Source organism: Schistocerca cancellata, chromosome 7 (assembly GCF_023864275.1).
Source record: "Schistocerca cancellata isolate TAMUIC-IGC-003103 chromosome 7, iqSchCanc2.1, whole genome shotgun sequence".
Taxonomy (NCBI): Eukaryota; Metazoa; Arthropoda; class Insecta; order Orthoptera; family Acrididae; genus Schistocerca; species Schistocerca cancellata.
Window position 1 is genome coordinate 122640138 of NC_064632.1, and position 27060 is coordinate 122667197.

Consider the following 27060-nt stretch of genomic DNA (forward strand, 5'->3'; position numbering starts at 1 on the left):
GTTTTTGGGCAGTCTAAGAGTTGAATTACAGATATTTTCTATGTAGAAGAGTAACTAGCACGAAATTATCTGCTGGTTACTAATATCTCAACTATCACACCACACATTACATAATGCCAATGACAGTATGACACAATAATTACTTTTTTTTGTGTATCTTCAGTCCTGAGACTGGTTTGATGCAGCTCTCCATGCTACTCCATCCTGTGCAAGCTTCTTCATCTCCCAGTACCTACTGCAACCTACATCCTTCTGAATCTGCTTAGTGTATTCATCTCTTGGTCTCCCCCTACGATTTTTCGATTTTTACCCTCCATGCTGCCCTCCAATACTAAATTGGTGATCCCTTGATGCCTCAGAACATGTCCTACCAACCGATCCCTTCCTCTGGTCAAGTTGTGCCACAAACTTCTTTTCTCCCCAATCCTATTCAATACTTCCTCATTAGTTATGTGATCTACCCATCTAATCTTCAGCATTCTTCTGTAGCACCACATTTCGAAAGCTTCTATTCTCTTCTTGTCTAAACTATTTACCGTCCATGTTTCACTTCCATACATGGCTACACTCCATACAAATACTTTCAGAAATGACTTCCTGACACTTAAATCTATACACTATGTTAACAAATTTCTCTTCTTCAGAAATGCTTTCCTTGCCATTGCCAGTCTACATTTTATATCCTCTCTACTTCGACCATCATCAGTTATTTTGCTCCCCAAATAGCAAAACTCCTTTACTACTTTAAGTGTTGACAAAAATTTATTTCCAACTGTAAAATGCCACTTTTGTTTTGCAATGATTGGAATCTAACTATGATATCATGTCATGCAAGCATGTACTGCCTGAAACTGTTTTAAACAAACATTCACGTATAAAACCGAGAGATACTAGCAAGGTACTTGACACGACACTATCTTCATCTATGTTTCACAAATGCAAAAATATGTAACCTTCACAATGATCAGCCTTGGTAATGTGTCAAGATAACAGAAGGTACTGTAATGTATCAAATAATGATTTTAAAAAATTATTTTCCCAGTCTTTAGACTAGGCCTTCTAACATAGCTGAAAAATTAGCATAGTTTTACTTGGTGACATCTAGGGACAGTATAACCTTTGTTAGAAAAATAAATGAAACTATGAATTGTGATACAGCACTTATGCTCTTCTTCATAACAGAACAAATAATAGATAGTTCAATGTGGGCACCTTATCAGACACTTGAAGTTACATACAAATAGATTTTGCCTCTATGACAACAACAGTTTAGGAATGGGGGAAAAACAACACTCATTATAATTAACAGCATTTTATTCAATGCCTCTAGCTTCATCTTAAAATAGTTGCACTTACATACCAGTATTTACAAGATGATACACAAAAATATGTTATACTGACTGGCAAATACAAGTTCATAAAGAAACCACAAAAATGTGGCTTCATATAACGTGTAAATATAGATTAACGCTTCAACAACTTACTAAAACAAACAACAATTACTTTACACAGGCAGATATCACAAACTTTAACAGTAATTCAGTCATAAATTATTTCCCAAAGGTTAACAACAGTATACGGCAGTGACAACTTCAAGTTTTGAACTATCATTTTGCCTGCAAAAATCTGCCTGCTTCCTGAACAATATACAATGAACTTTGCAACACTGATTGTGCATCTCAGAAAAAGACGCATAAGTATAGGCATTAGATGAGTAATAAATAACAATGAGCACCGAATTGTAATGGACAATGTCACTTTGAAATGCGTGAAAATGTACAGTATGTATATTAGTTTAAAATATGCAGGTACAGTTCTTAACAAGCAGAATATCCCTGCGAACAGCTTGTTATTGAACAATATCTCAGGAAAAGTCACTGAATCACATTACAAATATGTCTTAAGACCCTTACAATTAGTTTAAAATTACAACTTTCATAACTGCAAACAAATTTATTGGCAGTGAAACCTTTTCCTAATAATGAGCCAAATAGAAATTTGTAACCAGATCTTTCATCCCGAGACTAGAATGGGATTCAAAGGGTAGGTGACGGATAGAGCAGTTCATTTAATGTGGAAGAGAACACAATACTACTTTCTCATTAGTGCACATTAAGCTGCCAGGATCCGGATAAGCATTCTAGAACAAACTAGAACGACATAGGTAACAATCCGACCATCTTTTCCACTTTTCTTTCCACTTTATTGGACCAATAATTTATACAATCTCTGTAGTCCTCTGATCCCAAAGTACATAGTTATTCTCAAATAGTGATTACCAGAGAATGGCTGCCAAAACACTGAACCAGTCCATCCACCACAAGACAATTTGAGTATGGCACAGGAGTCAACTTCCCCAGTTGCGTACCTCCTCAGTCACAACCGAGCTGGTGGCTCACTAAGCCACATGTAGCCCGCAGTCTTTTCGTGCCTCTCTAGGCAGTGATGTCGACAGGCTGCCCGTTCATTCTCAGACTGCTAAAACCAATGTCGCGCCCAACCTGGTACATCTGCTGGTCAGAAAAAAAAGAACACAATCAGTTCCTCAGATCTCAAAACACCCCCTCCTCCTCCTAACAGCCTAAAAGCAGCACTAACGGACAAAGGACCCATTTACACTGAACAAACACACTACATACAGGACAGTCAAATAAATAGGAATGGCAGATTTGCACAAGAAATACTGAGCCAAAACGTTAGCACAGATTACTTCGACCTTCATGCATATATATTACACACCATAATATATGGTAAAGAAATATGAGAATGGTAACATTCTCAGGATGTGCAGCAGTAATTGCTATCACAGATGACAACTCAAGAGCCCCGTCTTTCAAGCTCTTTCATTATATTGCTTGTACCTGTGGTGTTAATCAAATTTGTACTCTTTCATCATCAGGTACAACATGAAAGGATGCAAGCAGGAGTAGCTACTATAACATTCATCACAAATGCATAATTTGTAGTAGTTTCAGCATCTCCTTTGTTCCAGCAAAATTTGTTTAAGGAACATAGGACCTCTCAGTATTTTAAGCCATGTCTGAGACTTAGATACACGCCAAAATACTTCTGACCAAAAGCAAGAAAGACAACTCTTGGGAGATCTAGAAGTGCTACCGACGTAATGAGTTATTTCTGTCCACGCGTGACAGTCTCACTACATCAGCCTACCATAAACCCTGAAGGGATACTAAAACCCTTCAAACTTTGCACGGGAGCCTCACGACTGTGCACAGAGGGACCCGAGACGGAGCAAAGGAAAGGTCACAGTTCCCGTGCCAGATCAGGCGGCAGCTCCAGCGCGTCTGCTCACCTCAGCGTCACTGTCGTCACTGTCTTCTTCGTCACTCTGTTCGTCGTCCGGTAGCGGCCTGGGCTGCGCTCCGTGCTCTCTCAACTGCCTTGCGAGCGCCGAGTCTACGGCAGCTGCCAGTTGGTAAGCGGTGTAGCCAGCATACGTAGCTGCCTCCAGCTGCAGACCCGTTGCCAGCTCCTCCACCAGGAAACGCGCCACATGCGCCAGGCCCAGCTCGATGCACAGGTGTAGTGCAGTGCGACCACTCTTCCCGTCCTACAAAACATACCAGAATTCACTGCTTAGTTCTACATTTTTGGGTGTCAAATTACACTGTGGTATAAACTGCCTCATTTCTTCAGTCACTAGTACAAATACCACCAGGTAAAAATTGTAAATTTAACCTAATAGTGCCCATACAACTGGAACAACTTACAGAATAGTGCAATATCACATCTATAAATCTGACTCTACATAGTCATCTCCCTTATTTTCTAGGACGTTTAAACAGTTTACCCCCTAGAAATCTGCTTGACACTGAAGCCAAGCACTTTGAGAATTATGCATACAAACAATGTGATTAAGTACAACTTCAAAAATGTTGTAAAGTTAAATATGGAATTGTGTAACTTACAATGTGTTCATTGTTTTATAAAGTGTTACTAAGGAGAGAATATTTGCCTCTGCCTTTAACAGGAATAGAAATTTGAACACTATCAGCCCAAAAGCTTGCTGGGGGAGAAGACATGAAGACATTTGAACCACAAACATTTCTGATGCATAGGCCATGACAGTCGAAGCATGTATGTCTTATCACAACATATCAGGAGAGAAATTGGCCACAGTAATTAATGTGTCATATGAACAAAAGAAGAAAGCGTTGAGTGTGAATGCAGAACTGCTTAGTCCTTATAATAACATAAGGACTCTTATTTCCTAAAACAGCAATAGTTGCTGTTTTCCTCACGAGTCTCAAGGAATATGTTTAGTTTAGTTACGCATTACTGTCAATTAACTTCTACAGAATTCACAGAAGTATATCGATCACTTACTTTGGCATTGATGTCTGCACCACACCAGACAACCAGATGCTTTATGACTTCCACATTGCCACTCAGCGCTGCCATGTGTATACACATCTGACCTGCAACAAAGGAGAAAAAAGCCTCGTTACTTTGGAGCCTTGGACCCTGACTGAATTTAGGACAGTATGTCCCAATTAATTGGTTATTTACTTCCAAGCTAACTACAGAGACAGTGTCATTTAACTACAACAATACGACAATGCAGTACCTAGAAGGCTACTCTTCGATAACAGTTACCTGACCAAGTTTTACGTTATCTCATGTCTCATTAAATGAACAGAGCTTTGTAACCAAATATCAAACGGCAAGAAACAGCAATGGAAACTGAATAATAAACTTATTATAGTGACTTCCGTCAGCTGAGGTTAAGAACGAACGAATGGGATACTGTGGAGAAGATACTAATGGGCATCACTGTAACTATTAGCAGTTCAGGGGCAGCAGCAGGTGAGGTTTTTACTCAGTAGAGGCTCAAGACAAGAAAATTTAAAATTCTCCCGGTAATGACAGACTTGGTTAGCCATAGGGCACGCGCCATAACCGAATCGGAGCGACGTGACGAGGGCAGCATTCCAGAACAGGACGAACCGACAAAAGCACGCACCCGAAATAACCCACGCCCAACCATGCCAAGGCACAACGGGTAGCAGCAGCTGAGTCAGGCACCCAGGTATTCTGGGACCCTCGCCTTCTGCCAACCGACCATTTACTTCTACAACACGCCTCTCTCATCAGAAGCGATGCTATCTTTGTCGATCGGATGCACAGCGCGAAACTTTTCGATGGACGGACTTACTCCTACACGCTATACTGTAGTAATATGTGCCGCTTACACGTAATACTAACGTAAAACATAACAAATGAGGAAAACACGCGGTTTTTCTATCACGCCACAGTTCCTGTTCTGGTAAAGGTGGCCACACAAAACCTTAACGTTGACAAGCGCTTTGTGGAAATACGCTTCACACCCTGTTCAATCTGCTTCAGAACAGATCGATTTTCACTAACCCAAGTCTCTGCAAGCAAAGGCATTTGATTGTGCCTGCGTACAGATAACGCGCTGGCGTGAACAAGCAAACGTCGGTTTTGACTTATCTCCGTAGCGGAGTATGGCAAGAGGCATGAAGCTATGAATTGCTAATTGGCAGAAAACTTTATTCGAGTATATGACAGTCAGTTTTCGTTCGTGAGATTAAATCTCAACCGTGTCACTGTAAGGCAAAAAGAGTTGTCGCGTACATAATACTGTTAACGGAATTCAAAACAATTTACAGACACTGATTAAAAACAAATTTTCCTAGAACCAAATACAGAAAGGGAAGAAATTAGTATATCACTGCAGCCAGTAAGATATGAGGTATGTGAAGTCGACTCTTTTACGCGATGTTACAGTGGTACGAGTGGCAGTTTCGAACAAACCTTCGAACAAACCTCCATCGACCTGAATTAATTATATCAAATCATTTGGTTATATATTCAACCGAAGCGTAACTTAATGTGAAATAAGTTTTCCGTTCCATAAACCAGTCATTACACCGCACACTAGATTTGCTGCTCATTTTTCTCAACACGATGGAAAATCGTTATCATCCAAGCTCCACATATCTTAAGCACTGTTGGAATGTATGGAGGCGATGAGAATTTGCGCATGCACAAACCACGCACACTATACCCAGTAATACAAATCTGGTGGATCCGTTTGTCGCACGTATTACACGGGTAGTGTGAGTGAGGGGAAACGAGGAAACCCTTATCATACATGAAGGATTCCACTGAAGCAGTGAGTTTATTCATAGTCTCAAGACTGCGGTGTATCAGACTCAATTGGACAAGTGAGAGTCGGAAACAGAACACCACGTGGAACATGCGCAAGCGTTGCCAGCTGCTACGAAGCGGGAGCAGAAGCATGTGGGTAACGTGAGCAAGACAGAAAACTGGCTACGCCGCATTGTATCCTCGCTCCCCTCGTATAGCTCTCTTGAAAGCGCCAAGATCACAAGCCGTCGTAACACGAGTAGGTTACACTATTAAGATGTCGAGAAACGTGCAGCCCTTCAAATCCACACACGTGCTTTTATTTTAGGCCATCCGATAAGAACGGCGTAGTGATACGACGCTCTTAGTTAAAACCTTCGTACATACAACCACAAAATGTGCATAAGAGTGTCGGTGATAAACTGATGTCAATCGGACAATCTGTACTTGCCACTGGAGGAGAATCTCTGTTTCGCTAATACATTTTAGTGTCAACCTGTTTTCCTGCTGTATGTTTAGACGCCAACAATGAGCGTTATATGAATAAACGCCATAGTTACTTCAATATATCAGTAGATACACGTGTTAAGAGCACATTCTCTGTAAGCTATCACTTTCTTAAAACGAAAGCTTAAGGACACTGTTTCGGGCGTGTCCACATCGGGTGGCGCTATTAATGGTTACGCATATCATCGAATTGCATAGGGACGACTATTTGATTACCAATCGAGAGTATTCAACATGCAAAAATGGTACGTCGTACTTCCACCATTTACTAGCGATGGCAAAAACAGCGGTTAAAACTGATGCCGATGTTTTAGTTCTGAATAACGGTATTTTTCGGTAACTGTTTTATCTCCATTATAAGAGGTATTTTTATTTTTATTGAAAACCGGGTATAATATCGATATATCAATCTACCACTGCGGTGATGCCAGAATTTTTGCTTTTCATAAAACTCTTTACAAAAACAAAGTTTGGTTGGATGTTCTGAGGCTTCTGGAAGACAGATATTGTCTTTGTGTATGATATTGATGAAAGGAGTCTACTTACACACCAGGACATTATAGAGTATTTATGAACAGAGTGGACAATAAATACTGGTCTATGGATTAATGGATTACTGAAAATTTAGCTATGGTCACGTAATTGTTCCTGGTAAATGCCATATTTTGTCTACTATCTAAATTGTTTAACTTTTAGAAAGAGCATTTTTGGTTTTGTCAACAAAAAATCAATTGTATTCACATTGCCATTAAAAATGGAAGACACACATCTGACTAATAAACATCGAAGTAATAAAGAGAAAAAGCTGCAAATTTTACCCAAAAGCTTATTAAACATGTCATTTCTATGAAATAATACAAAACAAAGGGAGTTACGGCAACAGTAACAAATAAAGAATTCATTCACAGCTTGCAATAAAAATATAACTTCACTTATCTGCCGTGTGTGTGTGTGTGTGTGTGTGTGTGTGTGTGTGTAATATGCTTTTGTCTGCTTGTATCCATTGGAAATGGTTTTCAGCCTTTAGCATTGAATATTCGCTTTTCCATAATAGTGATATATTCGATTACAACAGTACTTGCGAGCAGAGATTTAAACAATTAGTCAGAGAAGAATACTGGTGAATTACTGTAGTGTTCACCCCCTCGCGAGAAAAGGAACAAAAACTGGACAAAGTTTTCTTTTATTTACCTATTTTATTTGATATTTTTGTTCTATGTCTCTTGGAACTCACAAAGTAAAATTTTGCAGGAATCTTAGAACTATTAAATCTACGTTCCATGTCTACTTTTCATCTTCTTCTACATCCTCTTCCATTTCCATAATATTGTCCTCCAGTACATCGCCCTTGTATAGACCCTCTATATACTCCTTCCACCTTTCTGCTTTCCCTTCTTTGCTTAGAACTGGGTTTCCATCTCAGCTCTTTATGTTCATACAAGTGGTTCTCTTATCTCCAAAGGTCTCTTTAATTTTCCTGTAGGCAGTATCTATCTTACCCCTAGTGAGATAAGCCTCTACATCCTTACATTTGTGCTCTAGCCATCCCTGCTTAGCCATATGATGAATATAACCGATGTAAATGAAAATACACTAAGCAGATTCAGAAGGATGTAGGTTGCAATAAGTACTGGGAAATGAAGCTTACACAGGATAGAGTAGCATGGAGACCTGTATCAAACCAGTCTCAGGACTGAAGACCACAACAACAAATGAAAAACGGTTGGCCAGAAATAACCGCCATCCGTAACTTCTACACTGTGGATGCACGGTACAGATTCGCGAAACTACGCCCTAGCGCTCATGTCCGCCATAGTTCGTGAACGCAGCTGCGCCGTTCAAGGTCCGGCCAGCACACGTGGACACCAGCTGCAGGTTGTTTTAACGGTGCAGGTGCGTCAGAGCCGCGCCATTCAGCTGCCTGTGGGAAGTCCGAAGCTCGCTGCAGGGGACAGGTTTCCCATTTCTGCGGGGAAGGGTGCGACGAAACAACAGCCGTCACAGGTTTTCCCACCGGCCGTCAGCGGCAGCAAACAAACTGCTATCAAGCACTTGCAATATTCCCCAAGGCTTGCCTGCACTCAATGGCCGGAACTTTGCAATCCACTTGCCGGTCAACAGATGGGTATTGCATACAAGTAACCGCTCCTCAATCTTCTCCCAAGTGATGTACAAAAGGCATTCTGAGTTGAAATTGTCCCAAATTATACTCTGCAGGTGGCTTGAAATGACGAGTTACGCGACTAACAACGAATACCAAATGGCTCTGAGCACTATGGGACTTAACATCTATGGTCATCAGTCCCCTAGAACTTAGAACTATTTAAACCTAACTAACCTAAGGACATCACACAACACCCAGTCATCATGAGGCAGAGAAAATCCCGGACCCCGCCGGGAATCGAACCCGGGAACCCGGGCGCGAGAAGCGAGAACGCTACCGCACGACCACGAGCTGCGGACGAACACCAAAGGAATGGTCGACTGGACCAGCATACCAAGGTTATTCGTAGTCACTTAACATCTGCTCTCAACAAAGGAACAAATATATTAAGGATAACAGTACGATCTTTTTTTTCTTTTTTTTTTTAACTTTGTCTATACATACCAACGGGTTCGCCCGGCAGAGTATTGTATTCTTTACATTACTTCGGCAGATTAAGTCTGAGTTCGTCGCTGAGTAGCTTGTTTACATAGAACTGCCTGCACCACACAGCAAAATAAAATAACGGATTTGAAATACAAAAAAAGCACAGTAATGTTGCTGGAATTCACAAATTCCTTTCTGATTATTTTTTTCCCTTCATCTTCCATCTATTCACTTCTTTCTGCAGTGTCACACGACTAGCAGTAAAGCTGGTTTAGTAACCGTGCTCCTGGAAAAATTAACATCCAGACCGACGACAATACTGGGAGGGGCGAGTTGGGAAGAGGGGGCTACAATTTCATACAAGAAGTATTGGCCGAAGTGAATATGACACTGTTAAATCACAAAGTATGACCATATAGCAAACAGCAATGTCGGGGGAATTTGCTATGTCCTGTACGTGGATATCAAATTATCCGTCAATTTGGTCTGTGTAAAATTACGTAAAGGTGGCACTTTATCTTGTACACACACCTGCGTGTGTAATTTTTATGAACTACAGTTCCCTTATGCCACATTTTGAGTCGAAGTTGATTTTCAGTACGAGAGACCGAACTCTTTTTATTCTTTGGGATAGAACAAGCAATCTGCTCAGACGCTATTTCTCTTTTACTTATACATCGTTGCGTGTATGCGTGTGTGTTTCCTGTCAGTCATGACCTGCAGTACAGGTGTGAAGTCCAAAATGGAATTGAATTCCACAGGTCAAAACACATCGGCCCGTTCCTTGTATACCAGAAGGAATTTATCTTATTAAATGGCGCGTATGTTGAATTAAAACTGAAATATGTGGCCACAATTTCTAGTGGATTTATTTGTCCAGTACGCGCAGGCAATCTTATGTTTAATTCCAGTCCTGCATCTGTGAAGAAAACAAGTACCGTGATAACCAACCAATCGCCACCGCAAACTGAATGAAATCTTGCACAGTACACTCATGCGCCGTAGCATTCCACAGTACTACTAGTAGTCCACACTTAGCAGTAGACAGTGTACGGGGAGAGGAGGGGGGGCGGGGGCGGGGGAGTGGTGCATGAATGTGAGATGAGGCCGTAATGACGTAAGCCAGGCGCTGCGCCGTTCACATGCGCTCGTGAGCATGAATGACGCTGTACCCAGAACTCGGCGAGACAAACAGTGCCGGGAACTGTGAAATCCCACCGATCGTCAACATCCGTCGCGTCCGGAAGTGGCGACCGGACTCGGGCGGAACAGTTCTGTGGAACTGCCCTTGGGAGTGCCGTAGGCACGGAACGCCGGCTAATTAATGAACTGCGGCCGGTGTGTTGCGGAAGCCTGCCGGTAATAATTACGCGCCACAATGAGTTCCGCCAGGCCGCACTGCAGAGCAGAGCAGAACAGAACAGTGAATGGCTCCGCGCCGCAATTGCGGCGCTCTTCCACCCACGCACCTGGCGGACCCGGACCTCTGGCGGAGGTCACGCTACATTCAGGGGCTTCCCTCCAGCAGAATCCAGCAATCGGCCTCTCTCCCAGAGCCTGTATAGTTCGTCGGACACGGATACGAAACCGCGCGGGAGACGGTGATGCTAGACACTGCTACGAACGTCCACGAATTTCTCCTGCCTATAGCAGAAGCCTTTATGCTGCTATCTAACATAGCTTAAATCTATATCGAAATAATCAGCATCCAGATGCATAAAAGAAATTTACTTTTTTAACCGGTTTTGCCGCGCGGGATTAGCCGAGCGGTCTGGGCGCTGCAGTCATGGGCTGTGCGGCTGGTTCCGGCGGAGGTTCGAGTCCTCCCTCGGGCATGGGTGTGTGTGTTTGTCCTTAGGATAATTTAGGTTAAGTAGTGTGTAAGCTTAGGGACTGATGACCTTAGCAGTAAAGTCCCATAAGATTTCACCCACATTTTAACCGGTTTCGGGCAAAAAATGGTTCAAATGGCTCTGAGCACTATGGGACTTAACATCGATGGTCATCAGTCCCCTAGAACTTCGAACTACTTAAACCTAACTAACCTAAGGACAGCAGACAACACCCAGCCATCACGAGGCAGAGAAAATCCCTGACCCCGCCGGGAATCGAACCCGCACGACCACGAGATGCGGGCAAGTTTCGGGCACTTAGTGCCCTTCTTCATAAGGCTATACCCATCGCATTATTTGCGAGTGTCAACTATAAGATACAATAAAATGCCGTGGTCATGCGGGCAGTGCCTGTACGAAATCGTAAAATGAGTTGCTAATTACAGAGGAAAACAGTGCAGAAGGGAATCGGTAAACTCTCGCATTTTTGCGGCTGTGTATTAGAAACCTTCAACGCCTGACCGCTGAGCGTTATAATCTAAGTTAAATAACAGCCGAGGGCTGTTGTAGCACCAACAATAGCGAAAAGAACCCGGAACGTAGGAAATAGAATGAAAAAAAAAGTCATACTCCTGCCAGCTTTCCTTCAAATCCGCCATCACGACTCCGTACCCACATCTTTCACTCTTAACTACCAATGACGAGCATATTCGGTCCAACTCGGCTTTTACCTTAGATGCAGCACTAACCGCTCTCGCTAGTGCCGTAACAACGTTACTCGTCCCGTCTTCCGGTAATTACCAGTCCAGGGCTGCCAACTACCAGCTCCGTGGCCTGGTCGCCTTTCTACCAGACGTGCCGCTAGCTCATCGCAGCGCAGCTTTCCCGTTCTCTATTCGGCTGCCAGGGATTCCCAGCGGACGCATAACTTTCGCGCCGTTGCTTACTTCCTCTCCCTTCTCCCCCACTAGCCCGCTCACGAAAAAATCAAGCCCAAGAGGCACGCCACGCGGTGTCCGCTGTCAGACCCGAGGACATATGCGCATGCGCAATAGGAATAGCGGAATTTTGTAGCTTTTTGGCGCAAGCTACTTCCGACATTGGCAATAGTTTGTTAGCATAGATCACATTTGGAGAGCAAGCGGTATAGCCTAAGTTGTGCGTAGACTACTGAAAAAAGCAACAACAAACTTACCAGATCTATACCAGAACTAAAAGTAGGGTGAACACCCTTACAGCTCCTAAACGAAAGAGTCCTCACAGTAGCTTCGCTCCACTATGGACGAGAATCATCAGCCGTCTTTACTAATTCATATCTTCCATGGACTTATACACTGGAGTCACCTACGGCATTTTACCAGTCGATTGGATTGTGTTAGGGAAAGTAATCCGAAAAATACCAGCTAAGGGGTCGATGCCGTACAGTAGTCTTTATAAAATCGTCGTTATCCCTGTAGCGTATTGTGATGCAACTGTTCGTAATAATGTACAACTACTATCTCGCTCGTTAGATATTTAGTTAGTTCTCCCTTTACACTCCTTCCTTCCAATAATCAGTCAGGTCCGCAGCTCGTGGTCGTGCGGTAGCGTTCTCGCTCCCCACGCCCGGGTTCGATTCCCGGCGGGGTCAAGGATTTTCTCTGCCTCGTGATGACTGGGTGTTGTGTGATGTCCTTAGGTTAGTTAGGTTTAAGTAGTTCTAAGTTCTAGGGGACCGATGACCATAGATGATAAGTCCCATAGTGCTCAGAGCCATTTGAACCATTTTTTTTTTAATCAGTCAGGAAGTTGACACATTACTAAGAGAAGACATAAATATAGTCGTCACACGTAATCTTATTCCCAAAGTTATTGTTATCGACTTCCCGGCACAGTACCGTGGCGACAGCCTCCTGACGCGAGTCTATGAAAGGTGTCGGGTGGGCTGCAAGCCGGCTCTAGCAGGCCTACTTTGGCGCAGGAAATCCCTGGCGCCGCGAGTGGGTGGTCGGAAAACCCGCTCGGACCTTGGTGGGCAGCGTACTTCCTTCTGGCGACCAGAATCACAATCGGCCGCCGCTGGCGTTCAAACGCGGAAAACGACCCGCGACCTACGAGACAGCAGTCTCCTGAATAGGTAGAGCTGCAGCTTACATAATGCTCTGCGCTTTTACAGCAACAAAAAGACACATGCAATGGAATCAACCAGTGCATTGAAATAAAACATCTTACAGGCTAACAACGTTTCCAACGAAACTAAAAAATACAAGAAATAACCCCGTACCGACTTGACAATGCTATAAGATGGCGCCACTATCTGCACAGCTTTCTGTAAACTTACGCCAAATTGTGGTTGCCCAAATCGTGATGTTAAAAGAACAACTAGTATCGTAATATTCCATTTACTTTTACAACTTGCACTTTCAAGAATGAGCTCTCAAACTGCCATTATTGTACAGTATCAGCTGTGAAGTATTACGCAACAAATGAAAATCTATGCCAGGCCTGGACTGGAACCCAGATTCTGCGCCTTTCGCGAGCGATCACCTTAGCACACTTCCTCCATCCTCGCGTCTCTACACTCTCTTGTGCACGCACTTCACCGTGATTCTCACACATGTTGAGATTGTTTCCTCTCCTCATATAGCCTTGCCATGGCATGAAATACTTTCGAACAACCATGCATGTGCAGTAGTAAAGCAATATTTGTACCTATACTTAACTACCGAAACTAAATTCTGGAGTGTCACTATGAAACATTCGGGAGTTCGCCGACTATTCCTTTCCGTCTCGGAGTCGCAGCTACGGCCTGCATACAAAATAGTGTCAACAATTTGCCCGTCGCGATGACGGCAGTCAGTGAGATGCAGCGAAAAACACTTAAAAAAACACACACACACACAACCACGCGGGGAAATGTCGTTTTCAAGCACAATATATAGCTGTCGACCTCTTGCTCGAGCTTTGTGTTACAATTTTGCTTGTCGTTAAAATAGTGCTCAAATCGGAACAAAAGCCGACCTCAGAGAGAGGATCGAAGTGTTGATTGTTTATGATTAATGATACCCAAAACCTGATTACTTTATTCAGACTGACAGCTGTCCACGAAGACTAGCATGTTTATTTACTTAAGTCTGAATAAGAACCCATCCAGTCACAATTTCTTTGGCTTTCTCACTTCAGTACAGCAAGATATCCGTTAGAGGAGAATGTATAGAGCTGCGTTTTCTATGGTAATTGCATCACGTCTTCTACTGAGCACTTACGTGTGGACAGGAAATGACACACACACACACACACACAGAGAAATATCTATTATAGCAGGCGCAGGGGGTAGGGACCTTTTACAGCTGCTGGAAGCGGCAGATGTGCAGCGAGAGGCCTGGGGATTCCCGAGACCTCGTAGGGCTCTGCGGTGGGTAGGGGGGTGGGGGGAGTAGGGGAGGGCGCTGACGGCCCCGCTCTCACCTGCACGCCACAGTGCGGTTCCCAAGTCGCGCGCCCGACAGCGAATTGCGGACACCGCGATCTCGGCGCACGTGTACCGCTCCGATACACCAACCGGCCGCAGGTTACCTCGCACAACTCCTTCAAAGAGGATCCATCTACTGTGACACTTTCACTTCCCACACGCTCATTAGCACAACACCAGCCGTCAGCGAATATCCTCCCTAAGTAGCGCTCGAAATATATCTGGCGGCCACAAACTATACTCTCTCTTACCGGTTCGTTAAAGCTTGCTTATTTGAGTTGGCAGCAGGTACCAAAAGGCCAGTTAAGCCTGGACCAGGTTAATGAAGCGACTGACAGAGTACCATAGCCGTGCATGGAAGTGGGAGAAGCTGACGACGATTGGTAGTTTTGCTCGTGCAGCATGGATGTGTTGGCAACACTTGTGCAACTGCATTGTAAATATCCACGCAGTAACGTGCTTTGCTGGGATATAATAAGCTTATCTAGTCTCTCTTTTCCACATTCTATGGCAAAAGTACACTCGCCACACAGAGAAACAAAACTCACAACGAACACTAATCGTAAAAGGAGCTGTTTGGTTGCTGGTATGGGAGACGTCTGTAAACTGTTGTTGCCCTCAACCGTTATAGGCAACTGTACCGTCGTAAATACACTCTCGCTTGTGTGAAGTGTTTGTGAAATCAAGCAGATGCCACGAATAAAACAAATTACCTACAAATTCTTTCGCTGTCTAGTTTTCTATTTAATTCACGGTGTACAGATTTTCTGAATTGTCTATGCAAACGCCTTAACAACTTGATGACATGGAACACAGAATTAGCTAGAGCAAAACTCCAAAATGTCAGCGTCAATAGCACAATTCCACCATAAACATAGCAGGCAATGCTCAGTACAAATATAGCAAACGCCTGTATACTTATAAACCGTATAATACGGTGACACTCTCACAGCATTCAAAATTTGGAACTCACAATACGTCCACGAGAACATTTAGAAATGTGACACCCTTCTATATGCGTTTAAACATACGAACATTATCAGCTATCAGAAAATAATAAAGATATTTCATGCCAGTGCAACACATTCAGCACGAGTTATAGTTAACTAGCGGTTTAGTGCAACACATTCAGCTCGAGTTATAGTGAACCCGCGTAAAACAGGGGGGGTTTCTTTACCCACCTTTCGAAATTGAATTCTGGTCAGCTACTTTAGATAATAAGATTTTGAAAAAAGAGTGTTTTTAATTCTTCTACCAGATTCAATGTGTGTTTTTAATTTTTCAGTTATATTTAATTCAACACTATGTCTCAGTAGCAGATGTCACTTCCTCCAATGAATGTCATATTCAGTAGTTCCAGGTTCAGGTTCTTTCTTACAAACCAGTATCTCTAAAGTATTTTGACAGTGAAAGTCAACAACAATAAACGAAATTTCAATTTTTCAAATTTTTGTGATGATCATAAAGTCGGAGTATATGTTACTGAAAGTGCACTGATACTGCTATGCGTGAGCTGAAATGTATTTTCAGGTTCTGGACTCTACTTTCACATCAGCACATCTCTAAAAATTTCGATGTTAATATAATTCAACAATTAGCGTATTTTTAAAAAATTAGGGGTGTGCACACGGATAATGCCTTGGTATTGCTAGTGTTAACCGCATAACTACCAGATCGGTAACACGGGTCTCCTTTCAAGTGTTTTGCATATATTCTCCACTGCACCCCCATTGCAAGCAATCTGGAGTCGCTCAGGTTTTGCACCCAGCGAGAGCCCGAACGTTGGAAATCAAATCGTTCTCTCCCGTGCCGCCCCTTCTCCTCTCCCAAGACAGAAGTACCAGGTCAGCATCTGTCTGAAGAAATTCAGGAGGTAGAATCGTACAGGATATAGGAAATTCACACGTGCATACGAAACCGTGTTGTGACAGCTCGGATGGCGGGTACGCCGTGGTCGAAGGAAGCAAGCGAGGCTGGACAATATGGAGGCAGCAGGGTGTGCCGCAGAGGGGGTGAACGGCCGCAGCCGGATGCGGCACACGCCGCAGGCTGGAGACGCCTCGCCTCCCCAGCCAGCCCGTCTCGGGCCACCGGTCGATACTTGGAGCAGCGCGCCGCGGCCCATTGTATTGTAAACACGCGCATTCCCGACGCTTGCGTCATTGCCGCCCTGCCACGTGGGCGAGCAACGCCGCGCCAGCGCCGACACTGCGTACGTCCACAGTGTTGGCTGCTTCCAATTTCAGATTTCTGTATCGCCCAGGCGTTTCCCCTGCGTAGAATTAAGTTTCTATCCCTGCCTGGTAAAGATCTGCATTACGTAGCAACTCTGCTGAAGTTGTGCATTTCTTATAAGACCTCGCAGTGGGAAGGAAGAAAGAGGGTCGTGCCCAAGACTACCTTTTCTCATCCGTAGTAGAACTGTTACAAGCCACTATCCTCAAATTTTTTGGAGACTTTCCGCCAGTACGGAGCTACGAACACTGTTTAGAAGCATGTTGCTGACATTTTTTTGGGGGAAGTGGCTAATCAAGGGCGCCCATAAAGCAAACAACGGGGGCCAAGCCGACACCCCCCCCCCCCCCCCACCCGTAGCTCTCAGGGAAAGGAAAAAAAAATATAGTGCAGTCAAGTGATTTTCTTCAAGAAAATGACTGAAAAGTCAGTATTACACACCATGCCCCAGGTCTTGCCCCTCCTCCTAACAAACTATCGTATGGGTGTTCTTGTGCGGCTTGCAGGAAAGGTGTTCAGTATCCATTAATATGTTGTGCAATGATGGCGTTATTGCAGGTTCTAATTACTAGGGTACTACGACTTCCATATAACTATCGAAGGAAAGAAGACGAGCGAGTGCAGTTTTCAAAAATGTGTGTGAAATCTTATGGGCCTTAACTGCTAAGGTCATCAGTCCCTAAGCTTACACACTACTTAACCTAAATTATCCTAAGGACAAACACACGCCGGCCGGGCTGGCCAAGCGGTTCTAGGCGCTACAGTCCGGAACCGCTCGACTGCTACGGTCGCTGGTTCGAATCCTGCCTCGGGCATGGATTGTGTGATGTCCTTAGGTTAGTTAGGTTTTAGTAGTTCTAAGTTCTAGGGGCTGATGACCTCAGAAGTTAAGTCCCATAGTGCTCAGAGCCATTTGAACCATTTATTTTGACAAACCCACACAACCATGCCCCAGGGAGTCGAATCGCCGTCGGGACCAGCCGCACAGTGTACAGTTTTACTGAGACGAAGAAGCATTTAAAATAGTTGCGCTTAAGTTGAGGAAGAGGTGATAAAACTCATATCGGGCAATAGAAACATTGGAAGGTACTGATGAGCGAACAAAAGGAACCACGCGTACTTGCATGTCACATGGCCAATCAAATGATCAATCTGCACCAGATATCGAATGGACACAGTTAACCGCCAGTCTTAATTTTGACCGAACAACTTTCAGTGCCTGTCAAGATCCCTCATCAATTGCTCATCACGCGACCAAAACTTAGGATTATTTTTTTTGGTCATTCCTTTCCTGTGCTAACCTCTTCATCTCAGAGTAACACTTGCAACCTACGTCCTCAATTATTTGCTTGACGTATTCCAATCTCTGTCTTCATCTACAGTTTTTGCCCTCTACAGCTCCCTCTAGTACCATGGAAGTCATTCCCTCATGTCTTAGCAGATGTCCTATCATCCTGTCCCTTCTTATCAGTGTTTTCCACATATTCCTTTCCTCTCTGATTCTGCGTAGAACCTCCTCATTCCTTACCTTATCAGTCCACCTAATTTTCAACATTCGTCTATAGAACCACATCTCAAATGCTTCGATTCTCTTCTGTTCCGGTTTTCCCACAGTCCATGTTTCACTACCATACAATGCTGTACTCCAGACGTACATCCTCAGAAATTTCTTCCTCAAATTAAGGCCGGTATTTGATATTAGTAGACTTCTCTTGGCCAGAAATTCCTTTTTTGCCATAGCGAGTCTGTTTTTGATGTCCTCCCTGCTCCGTCCGTCATTGGTTATTTTACTGCCTAGGTAGCAGAATTCCTTAACTTCATGGACTTCGTGACCATCAATCCTGATAAGTTTCTCGCTGTTCTCATTTCTACTACTTCTCATTACCTTCGTCTTTCTCCGATTTGCTCTCAAACCATACTGTGTACTCATTAGACTGTTCATTCCGTTCAGCAGATCATTTAATTCTTCTTCACTTTCACTCCGGATAGCAATGTCATCAGCGAATCGTATCATTGATATCCTTTCACCTTGTATTTTTATTCCACTCCTGAACCTTTCTTTTATTTCCATCATTGCTTCGTCGATGTACAGATTGAAGAGTAGGGGCGATAGGCTACAGCCTTGTCTTACACCCTTCTTAATACGAGCACTTCGTTCTTGATCGTCCACTCTTATTATTCCTCTTGGTTGTTGTACATATTGTATATGACCCGTGTCTCCCTATAGCTTACCCCTACTTTTTTCAGAATCTCGAACAGCTTGCACCATTTTATACTGTCGAACGCTTTTTCCAGGTCGACAAATCCTATGAAAGTGTCTTGATTTTTCTTTAGCCTTGCTTCCATTATTAGTCGTAACGTCAGAATTGCCTCTCTCGTCCCTTTACTTTTCCTAAAACCAAACTGATCGTCACCTAGCGCATTCTCAATTTTCTTTTCCATTCTTCTGTATATTATTCTTGTAAGCAGTTTCGATGCATGAGCTGTTAGCTGATTGTGCGATAATTCTCGCACTTGTCAGCTCTTGCCGTCTTCGGAATTGTGTGGATGATGCTTTTCCGAAAGTCACGTGGTATATCGCCAAACTCATACATTCTACACACCAACGTGAATAGTCGTTTTGTTGCCACTTCCCCCAATGATTTTAGAAATTCTGATGGAATGTTATCTATCCCTTCTGCCTTATTCGACCGTACGTCCTGCAAAGCTCTTTTAAATTCCGATTCTAATACTGGATCCCCTATCTCTTCTAAATCGACTCCTGTTTCTTCTTCTATCACATCAGACAAATCTTCACCCTCATAGAGGCTTTCAATGTATCCTTTCCACCTATCTGCTCTCTCCTCTGCATTTAACAGTGGAATTCCCGTTGCACTCTTAATGTTACCACCGTTGCTTAAGGTTGTTTTGACTTTCCTGTGTGCTGAGTCTGTCCTTCCGACAATCATATCTTTTTCGATATCTTCACATCTTTCCTGTAGCCATTTCGTCTTAACTTCCCTGCACTTCCTATTTATTTCATCCCTCAGCGACTTGTATTTCTGTATTTCTGATTTTCCCGGAACATGTCTGTACTTCCTCCTTTCATCAATCAACTGAAGTACTACTTCTGTTATCCATGGTTTCTTCGCAGCTACCTTCCTTCTACCTGTTTTCCTTCCCAACTTCTATGATGGCCCTTTTTAGAGATGTCCATACCTCTTCAACTGTACTGCCTACTGCGCTATTCCTTATTGCTGTATCTATAGCGTTAGAGAACTTCAAACGTATCTCGTCATTCCTTAGTACTTCCGTATCCCACTTCTTTGCGTATTGATTCTTCCTGACTAATGTCTTTAACTTCAGCCTACTCTTCATCACAACTATATTGTGATCTTTGTCCATATCTGCACCTGGGTACGCCTTACAATCCAGTATCTGATTTCGGAATCTCTGTCTGACCATGATGTAATCTAATCGAAATCTTCCCGTATCTCCCGGCCTTTTCCAAGTATACCTCCTCCTCTTTGTGATTCTTGAACAGCGTATTCGCTATTACTAGCTGAAACTTGTTACAGAACTCAATTAGTCTTTCTCCTCTTTCATTCCTTGTCCCAAGCCCATATTCTCCTGTAACCTTTTCTTCTACTCCTTCCTTTACAACTGCATTCCAGTCGCCCATGACTATTAGATTACATACTGCATTATCCTTTCAATATCCTCATACATTTTCTCTATCTGTTCATCTTCAGCTTGCGACGTCGGCATGAATACCTGAACTATCGTTGTCGGTGTTGGTCTGCTTTCGATTCTGATTAGAACAACCCGGTCACTGAACTGTTCACAGTGACACACCCTCTGCCCTACCTTCCTATTCATAAAGAATCCTACACCTGTTACACCATTTTCTGCTGCTGTTGATATTACCCGATACTCATCTGACCAGAAATCCTTGTCTTTCTTCCACTTCACTTCACTGACCCCAACTATATCTAGATTGAGCCTTTGCATTTCCCTTTTCAGATTTTCTAGTTTCCCTACCACGTTCAAGCTTCTGACATTCCACGCCCCGACTCGTAGAACGTTATCCTTACGTTGATTATTCAATCTTTTTCTCATGGTAACCTCCCCCTTGGCAGTCCCCTCCCGTAGATCCGAATGGGGGACTATTCCGGAATCTTTTGCCAATGGAGAGATCATCATGACATCTTCAATTACAGGCCACATGTCCTGTGGATACACGTTACGTGTCGTTAATGCAGTGGTTTCCATTGACATCCTCATCTCGTTGATCATTGCTGATTCTTCCGCCTTTAGGGGCAATTTCCCACCCCTAGGACAAGAGTGCCCTGAACCTCTATCCGCTCCTCCGCCCTCTTTGACAAGGCCGTTGGCAGAATGAGGCTGACTTCTTATGCCGGAAGTCTTCGGCCGCCAATGCTGATTATTTATCAAAATTTAGGCAGTGGCGGGGATCGAACCCGGGACCGAAGACGTTTTGATTATGAATCAAAGACGCTACCCCTAGACCACGGGTTAGAACTTAGGCTTATAAGTCAGCTAAAATACACTGAAATCCAAGCATGTCCTGCAGACGAAAGACCAATTGTTTACTTCCAGGTAGGTAAATGGTAGAATTTGTTCAGATAATCCACGTAACAGACTTCATTAGTTTAACAGGAAAGTGGTGGAAGGAGCTACAATGGACAGATACCAAGCCTATGCCTACCTTCCGCGTGAATAAGTAAATAAATCTATACTGCTCTTATAACCGCCATGGTTCAAGCGCACTGGATGCCTTGCAGGAATACAGACAAATTAGTACCAATTATCTCTTCTGAGGGAAGTGCTCAGTTGATCATTTGCCAGCAGTAAGTCAAAGGCTACACCAAAGTGGTACTGCTCAGCAACGAGATTTGACACGCGTAACTAAGACGAGAAATGGCTGAGTGAATCCCCCCCAGCAGGCGCCGCCTGGCGGAACGTAAAAAGCAAGCGGCGAGGACCTCGCTTCAGCGAGGCCTGGCTGACTTTGCGTCACGTCACGTCGGCCCGGGGGCACCCGATGGGTGGCCGGCAACCTCGGACGCGGCGGGGGATTCCCGCACTGCAACGGGACCAACCGGCGCAGCCCTGGGTCAGACCACTTTCGCAGTCAATTACCAGCCGACCGCCTTCTCCCGCACTCGTGGCACGGCGAAAATGGCTCATCGCCGTAACAGCCAGCTAACATGCCGGTATCGGCGACAGAAACCTGTTCCGCAGCCTTCGTATCCAGGTCGCGGAGCGCAATGCAAACTTGGCGACAGAAATACGCCGGCTCCAGCAGCCGACACAGGCGACCAATACCACTGCCGCATACTGCATTACATTACTCAGCAAAGCAACGAGCGTGAAGTTTCTGCTGGTATTATTACCTTTGAATACCGATAACTAAGTAAATCATTTCGCTGGGAAGAATTGACAGTGAATTGCTGTCCCTCCGCACCAAAGAAGACATCCCAGTCACACCTATTATGTGGTGCAGCGGAAATTTTACGTCTAATTTGCCTATTGCCTTCACCGCTTAACAAACATACAACAAAGAAACGAGCACACAGTAGTGGGTCGTAGTCAGCGACTTACAGGCGGTAACTTGAATGAGAGAAGGGTTCGATTGACATAGGATCCGGAGGCATCAGGGAATCGTCAATTCCGTAATGGAGGAAGACCTATTAATAGGCATGAATGCAATAATCAGTTTCAAATGTGTGTAAGTTACGAGAAGCCAGATGAAGAGACTTGCACGAGACAGATTAGCGACCAACGATCCATCAAACCACTCTTCAGACTCAAGACCATAACTATTTACAACATGTCAAGCGAAGGCCGAAGAATGCCAAAATGTTTGAAAGAGGAAATAAGCAAAAGTATGGTATTATGTGACATTTGGAATACTTACGAGGGGGTCGACTGATTATAATTTCAAACACGCTAATGAAAATTCTATATTGTGGAACGACACAAGTAAACGTTGTCTTGTTTAACAATGTGCAGCGTGTTATAAACTGGAAGTAATTCGGTACTTTTTACAATAAAATCTGCTACATGTTGGAGAGCACATTTTGCAATCACATAAACGGGAAGCCAAGCAAAACATGATGCAACTGCCCAGAAACACTGGCCAGGACATGCGAGCATATTGGGAACGCAACTTGCGAGTCAGGCTGTAGCGAGCTCACAGGCCGTGGAAAGAGCCCAGGCACCATCGTGGCGACACGACCGCTTGCGAGAGCTCGCCGGGAAAACCTGGCTGGGGGGAAACAGCGCAGCAACTAGGTTATCCACGCAATGCCGAGCTCTGCGCCCCCGTAAAAAAACACTCTGGGCCTCTCCGCCTAGATAGTAACTCGAGTTACGTGCCACGGACGCTTCCGCATCCACGCAACTTGAGTGGGTCCCAGCACAGACGATTAACATCCTACTCAGTGCCCTTGTCGCTACAGAAAACCAAAACTGCTGCAATATGAATTGATTATCAGGTGTATTTCCACGATTAGTTTCTTATCTGATACTTCCCCATTTCACATCAGATAACAGCAAGGCTCGATAGACTTTTGACGAGGTTGGACAAACCCATCGTCGACCTGGAAACAAAGGAAAACCGCAGTGGAATAACAAGTTGACGTGCAGGGCATTTGGAATTCCCTGACGTCCGCTGGAAACGGCCCGGCCCCTTTGAGTCAACCAAAAGACAGATAACTGTTGCCAATGACCACTGGGGAGTTCCTGCATTCTTGGTCGTCTAAGGGCAGGAAGTGGCGGGCATTGTGGAAGGCGACGCACCATTGGTGCGGTACTAAGAACTCGGGTTGAGTGCTGCCTCTTTCACAGTTCCCCCGGTTACTCACGCACCGGTCATTTCACCTCTGGGAAGTACACGCCTACTCACAATAAGCTGTTTTTTCCAATCTATTACCTACACGTGGCTTGCTTAACTGCAGCTAGCCATACAGTTGATGTGTATTCCCAGCTAATGTTTAAACTGGTAAACACTACAGTTTAGCATCCATCTGTTTGGAATGATAAACAATGGCCGAAATAATAATAACAATAGGGAAGAACGCCTATAAATAAAATATTAGGGAAAGAACACTATGGGTCTGAGGTTGTTACTGTTTCAAACGCTGAAACTGCAGGGAACAACTGCCAACAATGTACACAACATACAGAATTAATAGCTTCATTGGCGGGTATGGCACGAATCATTTCTCATTGCAAGGAAGGCCAACAATATATCCTCCTACTACCAAATGAGGCTCATGTCAACAATTTGCACAGTGCTGATTCATTTCCACCCACGAGTTAATCCACTATAGCATGATCAAAAAATAATAAAGGGTTCTCTACGTATATTTCAGAGCTGCACCACACTTTTTAAGAACATCTCTGATGATAACGGTTACTGATACACACAATATGAAAAAAGTACAAATGTACTGGTCAACTACGCAAACGGAAGTAAGAGAATGTATGAAATACATTAACAGGTGTGGAAATAACTGTTCACACAGCTAAAAGTTCCGTAGTGGCCACTACTTTAAACATTTCGTAGTTTATGTACGATATAAGTTCATCAAAATTATCTTCGGACACTTGCCCATTATCTAATATACGATTACTGAATTCACCTGGCAATATTAATTTTTGTGATGAAATGTGCAAATGAATATGTGTGAACGTCAACATGAGGCTTCAGTACGGGGTAGTCTATTACCACAAGCGGTATTTGGCATTCACATTCGGTAGATTCTCCAGTTCTCAACCACATAAATACCTTTCAACCTAACCTACGCCTCGGGCCACTCTACAGATCAGCCATCACAATCAAAATTTCAGGAGGGAGGAGCAAGGGGGAAGGGTCTGGAGGGGATGTTGCAGTATCACAGTATAGTTGTAAACAATGAACACAAACAACATCAACAAAAATAGTAGGTACTACTAAGCTCTTTTCCAGCTCTTTGGAATTCTAAATTGCTTTTCCCCATGAGGTCGAAGTCTGTCGAGGTAGTTAATGTCAACAACACAAAACAAACATGTAGCAATTATGCTGTTGTGAGAATGAAATAAAAAAAGGAACGCCATACCCAATCGAAGGCGTGGAAGAACAAACCTACTACACAATTTCCCATAGGCCCTTCCAAAACAGATGCGACATGTGATAAATATGCAGTGGGGTACGAGCGTGTTGTGTACTCACCATCGTAGTTTCTCTCTTCTAGGTCCTGCGGAACATGGTGCTGGTACGTGCGATACCTGAGGCCTGCCATCGTTTCTTCCGCCACAGTCACAGGCTCAGTAAGAGCGCGAACACAGTCAATGTCGCCATTGAGGCACGCTAAATGCAGAGCAGTGTTTCCCGAACGATCACGAATATCCACCGTCGCGCCCGCGACCACAAGCCTCCGGACTATCCTTGGCTGTCTCGTAAGCACTGCCAGGTGCAGTGCCGACTGTAAAGAAATGGTAAAACATTGTAACTAATACCACTGATTTGGGATAAAAACAACTGCTGATGGAAGCTTGACGTTAGTTCTATGCACCTAACCTTCTTAACCTGTTTAAAGTAAAACGGCAGCACCATCTTAACATTGTTTACACAATACGACCAGTCTACCGTTTTAATTCACACAATAACCTAGCCTACAGAGGCGCAAGACAGAGGAAGTCTTTAATGCCAGAACACTAAAACAAAATGTCTAAAAGCTAATAACGAAAAAGAAAAGGGAAACATACCTGACATTCGTAGTTTACAATATCTAGGAAACATGGGTGAGGTGCCATTTGGATGAGAGCGTACACAACTTCAATAAAGCCTTGTATAATTGCAATATGAAGTTGCCTGCAACCAAAAAATTACAGTTAGTATCTTCCCACCTTCAACACACATGACAACAAAACTAAGCGGCTAGGAAAAAAAAAGAATTACATTCAAACAACTTACGTGTCGCCATCTTCATCCTGTTGATAGTACAGTTCCCACGCAGGTGCAGCAACAGGTTGCTGCTGCTGATGATGTTGCAGCTGTTCGGAACTCTGTTGCGGCTGCGTGAGAGATACTTTACTCGTCGGAGACAGAGGCGAGATATTCGTAAATGTCGTCGCCACCGCCGAATCCCGACTCCGAGACTTAGAAAACGGGGCGTTCAGGTCATTTGAAGGGCCAGAATTCAGATCGTTCGTAGGGCTTATACTGAGACTACTGAACTGCTCGTTCACGTCAACACCACTGTCCAGCCTCATGGAATCTTCCTTGTCCAGTCTCATACGGCTCTTTGAGTTGTCCTCTAACCTGTCCTCAGAAACTGACTCTTGTAATGCACTGTCTGTAAACTTCCTCGAACACGAAATGTCATCGGACGACAAACACTGTTCAGAAACTATATTCGCACCCGACAGAAAACCTGAATCAGTCCTGCCTGAATCGTAGAGGCAAGCACCGCTGTCCCCGTAGTTCTTCATGCAACCGGCAGACGACTGCTCTTTGCTGGACAGCACATCTTGTCGTTTTGCACTCGAATACAGATGAGGTTCCACACCCGTCGATGGCTGAACTCCATGGGGATACGCCTTGGCTCGAGCGGAAGCACAATCTGAAACCAATTCCGCTCTGTCAGTATGGCCAGACGACGGTTGCTGTTGCGGCCACATCGTTACTATTCACTGCGCAAGCATCCCAAGAAAACGCACAGCACACTTAAACTCCTCTCCACACTGTATCACTACAAAGCAGGCACTATCTCGTTGCAGCACTTCCAGAACAAATGTACGAAAACGGATGTATAAGGTAGCACAGCCGAAATTTCATAGAAAGAAACACTACGAAGCTACTGCACGCCTGGTCATTCTCAAGTCACAATGTACACAAAGTGAGCGAAACACTTTCCTGTCCTCCAACAACACTACTGCTCCCTTCCGAAGTCAGTAATGCTCTGAGCAGCTCGCCGCAGGTCCGTGATATTTTTCTCCGACCTTCGGGACTTCGCACGACCTTTCGACTATAGCCATGTACGTCTGCGCCTATGGATCGCTCGGGCGGCCGTAGTGGGGGAACTGAGGATGGTGGGGAGGGGGGGACGGGAAAATCCCACCAATGGGCGGAGCTACGCGGACAGCTCGCTGCAGAACTGTCGTCATAATCCGAAACACTAAGTGGCAATCTTCAGGGCAAGGGCATTTCGCAGAGAATTTTATAATCGGTATTTCCACTGTCATCAGGTATATACTATTCATATTGCGACACAAACAGGCAATTAATAAACGCTCTTGGCGCGTAATTTGAAATTAACTGC

The 27060-nt window shown here is 44.1% G+C and overlaps 1 protein-coding gene across 2 annotated transcripts; it reads right to left on the minus strand.

The window, feature by feature from the left end:
- Positions 1–1296: 1296 nt before the first annotated feature.
- LOC126091915 (NF-kappa-B inhibitor cactus) lies at positions 1297–26699 on the minus strand. Of its 2 annotated transcripts, none has more exons than XM_049907231.1 (6): positions 25713–26699; positions 25505–25610; positions 24969–25221; positions 4348–4439; positions 3314–3571; positions 1297–2513 (listed from the first exon to the last, which is right to left on the minus strand). In XM_049907231.1, exons 1-6 carry the CDS (start codon positions 26417–26419, stop codon positions 2436–2438), a joined length of 1494 nt encoding a protein of 497 aa, XP_049763188.1. In that variant the 5' UTR covers positions 26420–26699; the 3' UTR covers positions 1297–2435. The 2 variants fall into 2 exon arrangements, with proteins under 2 accessions (XP_049763188.1, XP_049763189.1); XM_049907232.1 differs by having other exon boundaries at positions 1297–2510; positions 25713–26697.
- Between the last annotated feature and the right edge of the window lie 361 nt (positions 26700–27060).

Bases quoted from the DNA above. Each gene is read 5' to 3' on its own strand.
- LOC126091915 (XM_049907231.1), bottom strand. From the start codon at position 26,419: ATGTGGCCGCAACAGCAACCGTCGTCTGGCCATACTGACAGAGCGGAA. The intron at 25,611-25,712 runs GTAAGTTGTTTG...TTTTGGTTGCAG, and splicing joins CAGGATGAAGATGGCGACAC to GCAACTTCATATTGCAATTA. The intron at 2,514-3,313 runs GTGAGCAGACGC...TTTTCTGACCAG, and splicing joins GTGACGACAGTGACGCTGAG to CAGATGTACCAGGTTGGGCG.